We start from the raw sequence: 12,251 nt of genomic DNA, 5'->3' as shown, positions 1-12,251 counted from the left end.
GGGAAAAAAAAGAGATGGAGAAGAGGAGGAGGAGGAGGAGGAGGAGGAGGAGGAGGGCAGCCCTAGGTGTGGCTGTTCCTCATCAGCTCACGAAAACAGAGTGCAAGCACTGTTCATCCCTGGGAGACCCAGGTTAACTCAGGTACCGTCTCCAGAGCACCTGCTCTCAGCGAGGACTGGGGCAGGTGCGAGCACCATGAAGACAAGAGGCAAGGTTCTGCCCGCATGGAACTTTCGGTCTACGAGGAAGATGGACGTTGAACAGGTGGCTGGGTGCCCTGTGAGGATTACAAAAGTGGACACATGCATGTGGGGTATCTTACAGCCAGGGGCTCAGGGGAGGCCTCCCTGGGGAGGTAATGCTTGAGAGAAGGCGTAAAGAATAAGCATTAACTGGGAAAAAAGGGTGGGGGAGGGAGGGGTGTTGAGGCTCGGGAAGGGGAAGTGGGGTGTCCGTGGCGTGGGTCCCCGGCAGAGGCCCAGAGAAGGGACAGTGTGCACCTGTGTGGAACAGAAAAGAGATCTCTCAAGAACTGAACCACGCACACACTCTAGAAGTTTGACTACGACCTGATTGTAATTTTCCAAAGCAGAGTTCACCACATTTTGCCCGTGAAATGTCTGGCCCGAAGTCAGACAGCAATTGTAAGAAATGAAGACCATTTTGAGTGAGAAAGTTGGTATCTGATTCATTTGCCATTCACAACCACCTCATCTGGAGGGGTCAATTCTTCTTCTCCTTCCCAGAAATGCATCTCGGAAATGAACACCCCGGCACTGTCACCTCTCCAATTTGTTTCCGATGGTGACAGCTATTCTAGAATGGTCTTGTGATAACTTCATGGCCCCTTTGAAGACCGAAGGGAATACGAATGATTACAGCTTGCCTGGTTGCCTTTGTGACATAGGCTACCTTTAAGCAAAACTGATGACGACAGAGGCTCTTACGTAGCGTAGTTAAGGGCAGTTTTTCGGAAGCCTGAAGTTCAGGAATCCTCAAGCAGATTTCCCATCCTTGGAGAAAAATATAGGGCACTGTAGACACACCAGTCAAAAGATGGTATTTTCATATTCTTCTTAGGTCACGTCTCTTTCTTTGCCTCCACATCTCGTTTTGAAGTTTATTCCTCTGTCTTGTCATTGGATTGATTCCTGCCTCCCCTTTTGGATCCCTCTGCATATGCCACAACTTGAAACACCTTAAGAAATGCCCTAAAATTGTTTAACCTCAGACCTTCCTCTACAAAATGGCATCACCTGCCCTGGGGCGCCCGGGTGGCTCCGTCAGTTGAGCGTCCGACTTTGGTCATGATCAAAGGTTCATGAGTTCGAACCCCGCATAGGGCTCTGTGTTGACAGCTCGGAGCCTGGAGCCTGCTTCCGATTCTGTCTCCCTCTCTCTGCTCCTCCCCTGCTCATGTTCTTTCTCTCTCTCTCTCTCCCACAGAATAAACATTAAATTTAAAAAAAAATTTTTTTTTCAACGTTTATTTATTTTTGGGACAGAGAGAGACAGAGCATGAACGGGGGAGGGGCAGAGAGAGAGGGAGACACAGAATCGGAAACAGGCTCCAGGCTCTGAGCCATCAGCCCGGAGCCCGACGCGGGGCTCGAACTCACGGACCGCGAGATCGTGACCTGGCTGAAGTCGGACGCTTAACCGACTGCGCCACCCAGGCGCCCCTAAAATTTTTTTTTTTAAAAAAGGAAAAGTTTGTGATTTCAGACGGACGTCCCCAGGGAGCCCTCTTCCATGCGAAGGCATAAACCACTGACTCACGCAAAGCCAAAGTAGGATTTAGATGCCATTAGCATGGCTGTTGTTGGTTGATCTCTCTTCTGTATTTCTAATCCTACCCACCCCAGAAGAGTTGACCATTCTTGATAAGATAAAATTCTTCTGAACATGTTCTAGTGAACTTGACGAATGCCTGGGCCTGGGTGCCCCACAATAATAAGCATGTGATGACAGAAGGTTCTGGGAGCCTCAGGCATCTTCATCATCGGCTCTGATTTTATTATTAAAATTTGACTTTAACAGAATTAAGTCAATAATGTACCGCTCTGTCAAAACCACTATGGGATACCGCAAAACACACCTACCAGGATAGCGATTATAAGACAAAGTGTTGGCAAAGATGCGGAGAAATTGGAACCCTTGTACATTGCTGGTGGGCACGTAAAATGGTTCGGCTTCTGTTTTCTGTGGAATACAGTTTGGCGGTCCCTCAAAAAGGTAAACATAGAATTACCATATGACCCTGCAATTCTACTCCTATGTATAGACCCTCCAAAATGCAAACAGATACTCAAAAAGTACATGTTCATGGGAGCACTATTCACAATAGTCAAAAGGTGAAAACATGCCAATCATCCACCATTGGATGAACGGACAGTTGAACTGTGGCATACCCATACGATGGAATATTAGCCATAAAAAGGGAGAAAGCGCTGATACGTGGTATGATGTGGACAGACCTTCAAAACTCATGTAAGGTGAAAGAGACCAGACGCAAAAGTTCACGTATTGTATGATTCCAAGGATATGAAACACCCAGAGTAGATCAATTCATAGAGACCACGGGCATCAACGGTTACCAGAAGCTAGAGGGAAGGAAGTGGGAGGAACAGCTTAATGGGTCAGGGGTTTTGCTTGGAGTGATGGGAATGTTTTGGAACTAGACAGAGGTAGGGTTGCACTATATACTGCATACGTACTAAATGTCACTGAATTAGTCGCTTTAAAATGATTAATATGGGGGTGGCCGGGTGGCTCTCGATTTCAGCTCCGGTCATGATCCCAGGGCTGTGGGATTGACCCCCGTCGGGGAGCCTGCTTGGGATTCTCTCTCCCTCCCTCTCCCTCTCCCACTTGTGCTCTCTCTGTCTCAGAAATAAATAACAATACATAAGTAAATTTAAAAATGATTAATTTTATGTCGCATGAATTTTACCTCCACAAATGGTTTTTTACAAAGAAAAAAAATAAAAATGACGTGTGGCCCTGGAAAAAAACTTCAGTAAGTGTGAAAATTTATTGCTGAAAGGAACCTGCTAAATCAGTAATTCATACACTTCATTTCCAGACCAAACCGAACATATACTTTATTTCTGTAGGGAAGAAAACCTGGCTTAAAGACAGGAATACAGCAAATGTCTTCTACTTGTTTTCTTATGTTTTCCTGGTGCATCAGCCTCTTATTAAGAGAAAATGTTATGGAACTTTTTTTTTCCGAACCATCTGTCAACGCTTTTCTCTCTTGGAATAACTGCACAGGAGAAGTTTACACATCCTCTTCAGATTCGAGAGTATAGCGTCATCACTCAATCCCCTGGTACATCCAGGACTCACGAGGACCGTGAGAACTGGAATAAACCATTTTTCATTTTCACAGTCACTGCAGGGGTATAGGTAATCTCCCTTGACGGAGGAGAAAAAGTATCTCCATGGTTTTAGACAGTCTTTTGGTCTAGATAACGCCCACGGTATTTGCTTCAAACAACTCAGCACAACCAGTCTACAACACTCAGCCCGTCCCCATTCCCCTTCCCCAGGCCCTTCTCTGTTATTCTGTTTTCTGTCCCTCATCCTCTGTACTGTCCCAAACAACTTCACCCTGAATTCTGGCTCGTTTCCTTTCTCAATAATGTTCTCTCCCCTAGATTTTTATCCCTTCCATTTCTCTAGCTCCCTTTGATCATTCAAACGTGTACACGCATATGGATTTTATTAAATTCTTTTAAATATAAAAATATTATAAGATTATGGGGTGGCTCAGTTGTTAAGCACCTGACTTCAGCTCGGGTCATGATCAGGTTGGTGAGTCTGAGCCCCGTGTCGGGCTCTGTGCTGACAGCTCAGAGCCTGGAGCCTGCTTCGGATTCTGTGTCTCCCTCTCTCTCTGCCCCTCCCCCGCTCATGCTCTGTATCTCTCTCTCTCTCTCTCTCTCTCTCTCTCCTTCAAAAATAAACATTAAAAAATTTTTTAATTGTTACAAAATTAAAAGCATAATTATAAATCATTACTAGTATAAAATATATTGCTTTAATTAAAAAAAAACCCTTTCTTTCAAGAAGTCTGTTCTTGAAATCTGAGACCTAGTATGACTTAATCACCTGGCCATTCTTTCTGAAAACTATCTTCATAATGAGTAATTCTGTAAAACTATTCGAAGGCATTTTAACACCAGATCACAGGGAATAGAATAACAGCGATTCACACTCTCATGAATGGTACTATTTAATGTAATTATGGGATTTCGGGAGATGGACAGGACAGCTTCCATAACACATGGCAAATGGATAAACTATCAGCTATTTGGCACTTTCCTTGCTACGGACTGAACGTTTGTACTCCCCTCCCCCCAAATCCATACGTTGAAGTCTAATCCCTGGGGGGATGGTGTCTGGAGGTGGAGCCTTTGGGACGTGATTAAATCATGAGGGTAGAACCCTCATGATGAGCCCTTATAAGAAGAGACTCTAGAGGAGAGAGATGAGGTCTCTCCACCATGTGAGGACATGGCAAGAAGGCAGCGGTCTGTAAACCTGCAAGAGAGCCCTCACTCAGAACCCAACCACGCTGGCTTTCTCTCAGACTTTGGGCCGCCAGGGCTGTGAGAAATAAACATTGGTTAAGCCACCCAGCTTATGGTATTTCCACGAGAGCAACCCAGATAAAGACATGCCTTTCGATAATTCAAAAAAACGAGTCTTCTCGGACATCCGTATGATGAATCTCTAAAAGCCACTAACCAATGTTTTTGTCAGCTGTCCCCAAGGAAAGCACCTTCTTGCCTCATGAAGAGCCAAGACACTCAAAAAGGAAACATGTCGCTTACAGGAACAGAGAAGAGTGTTTCGTCTATTTGTTTTCTCAACAAATAACCAGCTAAATTCTTCTAAGAAGAACAAGGAGCTGAATGTCTGCCTCTCTTCCTTGATCTGTGCCAAACCCATGACATGTCTCCAGCATCTTCTTCACAGAAGACATTCGCTTGCTACCTAATTCTGTAAGATGTGTCAGGTGAGAAACACCTGTTTCCCATGTTTTGAGGCCATGGTGGCTGGTTTCCCAACGAAAACCTCAGTCCCGCTCCAAGTGGTTGTGACAACGTATCCTCCAGTGTGACCTGTGTGGCTGCAGCATGGAATGGAGTGGGGAGAGACACGGACCACCCCTATGATACAACCTTAACTGACACCGCACCTCAAATAGGATGCCAGTCGCTCCTCGAACAAAATACTTCTCGAGAGAAACCAGGAGCAATTTCAGGAGCGGACAATAACCCACAGACATCCTGCCTTGCTTGTCTATAATTGACAAGGTCTGCGGACAAGAGAGTCATCTCTGCATGACAACAAAGAAAGTCATTTTCAATTCCGTCTGTGAGAAAAAAGGAAACAAACAACTTCAGTAAACCTTTATCGAGTGCTGTATTAGTTTGCTTGACTGCCATAATAAAATACCACAGGTTGAGTAGTGTAAGGGACAGAAATTCATTTTCTCACAGCTCTGGAGGCCGGAAGTTTAAGAGCAGGGCATTGGCACTTTTGGTTTCTTCGGAAGCATCCTTCCCTGTGGGGGGCTGTCTGGTCCCTGTGTCCTCCCCTGGTCTTCCCTCTGGGTCCCTGTCCTAATCTCTTCTTCACATCAGGACACCAGCCATATCGGATTAGGACCCTCTAGTGGCCTCATCTCACCTTAATTACCTCTTCAAATGTTCTACCTCTCAATAAGGTGACACTCTGTCTCCACAATTGTTTCCATTCTTAGGTTTTTCCCACTAATTCAATTTGCCTACATAGCACACAAACCTCCTATTCCTTGTATTTCATCCTTATCTTTTAATCCAGGTAAATGTTTTTATTATCTAGGTACCAGTCACAAATCCCAATCCAAGCCTGATTACACCATAACATCCTATTTGTTAACCTTATTCAGTTTAAAGAGATTTGTCTTCCAATTTCCCATGCCTTGATTTATATGCAGATACTTTTCATTGCAAGCGTGCTTTCCAAATTATTCTCTTACTTATTCTTTTCGGCTGAAAATTATCAGGTATTTCCTACACTTCATTTCTCCTCCCCATCACCCCCGTTGACTTTCACGGTAACAAGCCGTCCACTTTAATCTGATTCTTTTTTTCTATTCTTCTCTCAAGCGTTTCTGCGTTCAGTCACCTAAATCAAGTTAATGAATCGTCTGCTACCTCAAGCCCTCGGACACCTGCTCCCTGAGCTCACCGTTCTGGTCTCATCCATTAGGACCCCCGGACTTGCTGACAGATCTCTGAGCAGACGGATCTCTGAGCAGACGGATCTCTGAGCCGGACTTGCTGACATTGAACGAAAGACGGCTCTACCACCTGCGGGCATGTTTCTTCTCGCACGTGAAAACTGCTCATCTTTTTCCGCCGGGGGGAATGACTGCAGAACCAGATGGCCTGTCTTGCGGACCGCCTGGCACTCAGAATTTCTTGTTTGGAATCACATGTTTCAGGAGCTAGTTAAAGAATACAGCGAAACAGCTAAAGATCTGAAAACACGCGCAGAGACCTCTACAAATACCGGACATATTGTTGTTTGCAGCACGATTTATTATCTGGTCATGGTATTTGAGTACATTCACAGGTACCGACGTAAAAGCACTGTGGCCTCTCCGGAGGCAGGGCAACTCAAAAAGAGAACTTCAAAATGTGCAGGAGCAATAAATATCAAACTTTCTGATCTAAAACGTATAAATATAAAATATCAGTCACTTCAGGAAACATCTTAAGAAAATTCGGCAACCACACGTCCATGGGTAGATGTCCGGTGTTGACGGTACTAATCTTCAGAACACGTCACCTTAGATCCAGCATGGTTATTTTTATGTCTTTTACCAACACATGTTTGCATATCTAGGTAAGAAGAAATTGGTTTTACATCATAAGGTTTAATTAACACGGTTCTCGTCAGAGAGGGGATAGGAGTTCCCTGATATAAAAATGTTCCCGATTTTGAAAAGGTTCCCGATCAGAACGGACAGAATCGTGTTCATTCATTTCTGGCACGAACGGATTTACAAAGGTTGCCAAGTAGTTTTCATTTTAAGTAGATTCTAACTTCAAAATAATGTTTCTCTGACGTTCCAGCCAGGGAACCGGCCCGCAAGCAGTTAGGAGGAAAGAGGGAGTCAAATAATATTTCTTTTGGGCTAAATCCAAGCCAATCAGCGGGTATGATTACGGGGGCCCCTGGGTGGCACGGTCGGTTAAGCGTCTGATTTGGGTTCCGGTCATGATCTCACAGTTCGTGGGTTCAAGCCCTGCACTGGGCTCTGTGCTGACAGCTGAGAGACTGGAGCCTGCTTCAGAATCCGTCTCCCTCTCTCTCTGCCCCTCCCCTGCTGGTGCTCTCTCTCTCTCTCTCTCTCTCTCTCTCTCTCTCTCTCAAAAGTAAACCAACATTAAAAAATTGTTTTAAAAAGAATTACAATTACAGTTTTCATTGAACCATTATGAAAAAATTAATGTGGCCACATCGAGCAGAAATAATTCATAAGACATTTAGCATCATTTTCTTTAATTGTAAGGAGTCTGAGGAAAACTCTATTTCCATGCACAAATGGAAAAGTAACTTCAGGCAAATCAACTCTGCTATAGAAATACTGGCATTCTCTCGTAAATAAATTAATAGTGCAAAGAAACCAGAAGTACCTACAAAGATTAATTTTCGGGATAAGAAAACAACAAACTAAGCAGTCCAGTGTTTTATCCATATCATACTCCTACTGTTTCTCTCCTTAAAAAAAGAAAGGAAGAGGTGAAAAACGAGTATCTGTAAAAAATAGTCAACACAGGGGCGCCTGAGTGGCTCAGTTGGTTGAGCGTCTGACTTCGTCACAGGTCATGATCTCGCGGTTCATGAGTTCGAGCCTCACGTCGGGCTCTGTGCGGACAGCTCGGAGCCTGGAGCCTGCTTCAGATTCTGTGTCTCCTTCCCTCTCTGCCCCTCCCCTGCTCACAGTTTCTCTCCCTCCCTCTCTCTCTCAAAAATAAAACATTAAAAAAATAGTCAACACAGCCTACTCACACTGAACAGCCTGGGGTCCTTGGTGTGTGGATGAAAGCCCTTCTTTCTACAGGCAGAAACCTCGAGCATGCCGGCGTTGGTCAGCCTGAAGATGCCCGTGCTGTTCCAAGGTGGGAACAAATGTACAGAAGTTAAGGATCATCTGGCTTTCCAGGGGCTTTGTTTGAATGGACCAAGGATACATTTTCCTCAAAACGGGACGGAGACAGAAACCACAAAACTAGGAAGTCCACAGAGATAGTTTGAGCCGATTTTGCAATAACTGGCCCAGAGAGAAACCCCCGAGGGGCCCACGCCAACTCCATGCACCTGCTGGGCTAGAATGGGGAACAGGCAGCTGAACTGTCGTGTGAGACCAGAGTGGAAAACTGACGCCCCATGGGAGGAAATTACAGGTGGTGGATATTTCTACTTTTTCTAATAACGTGAATACTGTTTATAGAAACAGCAAATATTTGTCGAGCGCTAGCTACGGTGCCAGTCACTGTGCCAAGCCCTTTAGGCCGACTGCCACGTAGCCGCTTCTTCACGTCAGTCCCGCTGGGCAGGTGTCAAGGATAGACAGACCAAGGCTCAGAGCGGTCACGTATCCCGCGAGACACACATCACGTGAGTGTGGAGCCGGGATTCCACTCGAAGTCTGTCTGACTCCTCTGCTCATAATCATTCGACAATAACCACTGTCTCCCAAACCTAGAAAGGCTTTGGAGGTAATTTAGCTAAGGCTGGAAATTGTCTTTCAACAGGAGACGATACAGTAGAAGTAAGATCTCAAAAGGCAACCCGGAATAATGTCACTAAATAGAGCTAGTGATTCTACTACGGAAAGGACCTTAGAAAGGAAGAGACAACAGAGCTACAGGTATAAAGGGAGCTGGCTGGCACCAATCTCTTCTTCCCAAGGGCACGGTGCGCCTGCCTATCTAAGCGCCACCAGCAGCCCCAAGCAAAAGCCTTACTTGGACCCCATGGATCGGCGCACTTACTCTTTATGCTTCGGTGAGCAAACAATGGCGATGGCCTCTGGCAACATGAGCTGGTAGGAACAGTGAGTGTGAAGGTCAACACTGGACAAGAACGCAGTTTGGGTCGGATGTGTCTATAAAAAGAAAAGAGGACAATCACACTGGAGGAGTGGAGTCTTAGCCAAGACCACAGCCCGTGCTCAGAGAAAACTCCAGTGATTAATCCATCATTAATTAAATAAGGATTTTAGAAAATGGGTCACTGACATCACCCTTCCTTTTGTGCATCTTTGGGATGACCAAGACTTGCAGAAGGGGCTTTTGGAAGTGTTCATGTACTTTCTGCTTATTGGAAAAGACAGAACCGGAAATTAATGTGTGTATATATATATGTGTATATATATATATATATATATATATATATATATATACACACACACAACTCCACACACCTGCTGGGCTACAATGGGGAAGAGGCAGCTGAACTGTCGTGTGAGACCAGGGTGGAAAACAGAGGCCCCACGGGAGGAAATTACAGGTGGCAGATATTTCTACTTTTATAGAAGTATATATATATATATATATACACGTAATAGTATATATATGGTATATACACCCACTCAGACACACACACACACACACACACACACACACACATACACACAATGGAATACTACTCGGTGATGAAAAAGAATGAAGTTTTGCCATTTGCAACAACATGGAAGGAACTAGAATGTATTACGCTAAGTGAAATAAGACAGAAAGATAAATATCATATGACTTCACTCATATGTGGAATTTGAGAAACACGACAGATGAACAAAAGGTAAGGGAAGGAAAAATAAGATAAAAACAGAGAGGGAGGCAAACCATAAGAGACTCACATGGAACAAACTGAGGGTTGATGGGGGATGGGGGTTGGGGAGGTGGGGAAAGTGGGTGATGAGCATTGAGGAGGGCACTTGTTGGGATGAGCACTGGGAGTTTTATGTAAGTGATGAATCACGGGAATCTACTCCTGAAGCCAAGACTACAGTGTGTGTTAGCTAACACAGTATGTATAAAAACAAAAAAAAAGAGAGAGAGAGAGAGAGAGATTCTCATTAAATCATGACAATGAAGCTAGGGGATAGTTTCATTATTATCTCAATTTTACACACAGGCATCCCAAGTCTCCTTTAAGTAACTTGCCTGTGGTCACACAGCTGGTCAGGAACAGAGCTGTGATTGGACACTCACAGATACTTTATGCAAAACTATGGACACAAAAGCAAGTTTTCAATGAATTTCCCACATTTTGCTGTGTATCTTCTCGTGGATGCATCATTCCCTACAAATGGGAGAATGGAGCTCTCCAAGTTGTTGAAGGGGTTTGGAACTAATCTTTCGCAGCAAGTAAATACCCATATGATAAGAAGGAAGGGGAGGTTATAAACCTAAAGAAGTATCTTGCAGGTTTGGGGCTCTATACAAACGTGTGTTTAGGAGAGACAAATCAGAGGTTCACACTTGAGTATGAAAATACATGCACCTGTGTTGATGTTGGCTCAGGCCATGGGTGATGCACAGTCAACCCCAATTCCCCTTGAAAAAGGAAAGTGACCATTTTTAATCAGGAAACCGAGGTCCCTGGCATGGACTGCCTGGGTCCTGGTCCCAACCCTCACTGCCTATATGACACTGAGAAGATTACTTAACCCCCCGTGCCCCCTTCTCCAGCTGTAAAATAAGATCAATAACCATTTTCTTCATGGGGTTGCTACATTAAAATTAAATGGGACAATCCATGTAAAGTTCTTAGAACAGTGCCTACCACACGGAAAGGAATCAAAATCATTAGCTGTTTTTGTTGCCGTATTATTGCTGTTGTTGTTTCTTTTAATATTGTCATTGTTAACTGAAGGCCATGGGCCGATAATAATCGCTTCATGGCCTTTCCACGTAACTACGGTCTGCTAAAGAAATGCAAAATTTTACAACTCATTTCCACTTCACTTTATAGAATTAATAGAATGAAGGTAGAATCCATTGAAATCTATTTACAGAAGATACGTGTTCTGCGAGGAAAAAGTTACCCTTGGTTTTAGTCTATAAAGATGTAGGTCAACAGAAGACTGGCAATTATCCTGGTTTTTAAAACCCAAATCTTTAGAGAGGGTCTGAGTAGAGGGGGGTCTAACTGCCTGTTAATCTGATTCAGTGCAAACCTCCTGTCACTACGCAGAACCGTCCATGCCTCGGCGAGGAAGCAAGAGTCACTCAGAGGGACTCTAGTGCTGCAGAGAAGCAAACAGAGTGTCAAACAGACAAATCACGCAGCCTGTCCATTTATTTGCACACTCAACGCACACCACGAGCGTCCTGAGCCCCTCATTTCTGCCAAGAGACTCACTTCTACTCTGATAACAGCAGCTCTCCCACGGGAGAATGGTGCTCCCACCCTACCCCCTCTATGGAAATCAAAATGACCATGACGGTGATCGTGATGATGATGATGGCTGCCGATGCCATTCACTGCAACTCGACAACGTGCCAGGCACTGAACGAACCACTTCCCACATATTATCTCCTTCGACTCTTACAACAACATGGGACAAGTGCTGTTATTATCCCCATTTTACAGATGAGGAGACTGAGCTAAGAAGAAGAGTAAATAACGTGCAGAAGTTCACAGAGCCAGTCAAGGTGGGAAGGCTGCATTTGAACCCAGCCCTATCTGATTCTGATTCAGGCCTTCTTTCCCCTGACTAGCTCTGGAACCTGTTGCCACCATTAGGTCAATAAAAATCACAAAACGTCATTTCCAGCCATTACAATTTCGGAATAGGTTTTAAACACGTTTTCATGGACTTGACGTAGAGAAATAAACAAAAAGCAAAATCCTGGATTTCTAAAATTTGGCCAAATCCATAATCTAAATGATGTAACTTCCTTATTGCCTATACTATATACACAGGTCATACGGGGAAAACCAGTTTTTTAATTTGGCAAATGTTTTGTAAGAGTAACTAACATTGACTCTTCAATGTAAGTATCATATAATGGACTGTCATTCCTTCTCAGTTTATGTTAGAATTTCTTTGCTACAATTTATTTTGCTTTAAAATGCATTCCTGTCGCAGAAAATCACATTAAACTGAACAGCGCCTTGAAAATTCAGCAATTTCTAGGGGCACCTGGAAGACTCAGTCAGTTAAGCGTCTGACTTT

The 12,251-nt window shown here is 44.2% G+C and overlaps 1 protein-coding gene across 3 annotated transcripts in view; it reads right to left on the bottom strand.

Moving 5' to 3' along the window:
* Positions 1 to 6,579: 6,579 nt before the first annotated feature.
* Positions 6,580 to 12,251, bottom strand: part of STAMBPL1 (STAM binding protein like 1) — a 49,309-nt gene continuing 43,637 nt past the window's right edge. For all 3 annotated transcript variants that reach the window (XM_023240337.2, XM_023240336.2, XM_003993870.6), the window contains exons 9-11: positions 9,064 to 9,176; positions 8,078 to 8,177; positions 6,580 to 6,903 (exon numbers count right to left, since the gene is read on the bottom strand). In XM_023240337.2, the coding sequence (XP_023096105.1) occupies positions 6,847 to 6,903; positions 8,078 to 8,177; positions 9,064 to 9,176 (270 nt within the window). In that variant the 3' untranslated portion in view covers positions 6,580 to 6,846. The remainder of the gene's footprint in view (positions 6,904 to 8,077; positions 8,178 to 9,063; positions 9,177 to 12,251) is intronic.

Source organism: Felis catus, chromosome D2, assembly GCF_018350175.1.
Source record: "Felis catus isolate Fca126 chromosome D2, F.catus_Fca126_mat1.0, whole genome shotgun sequence".
NCBI classification, from domain to species: Eukaryota; Metazoa; Chordata; class Mammalia; order Carnivora; family Felidae; genus Felis; species Felis catus.
This window is presented reverse-complemented; position numbering and strand designations above follow the sequence as displayed.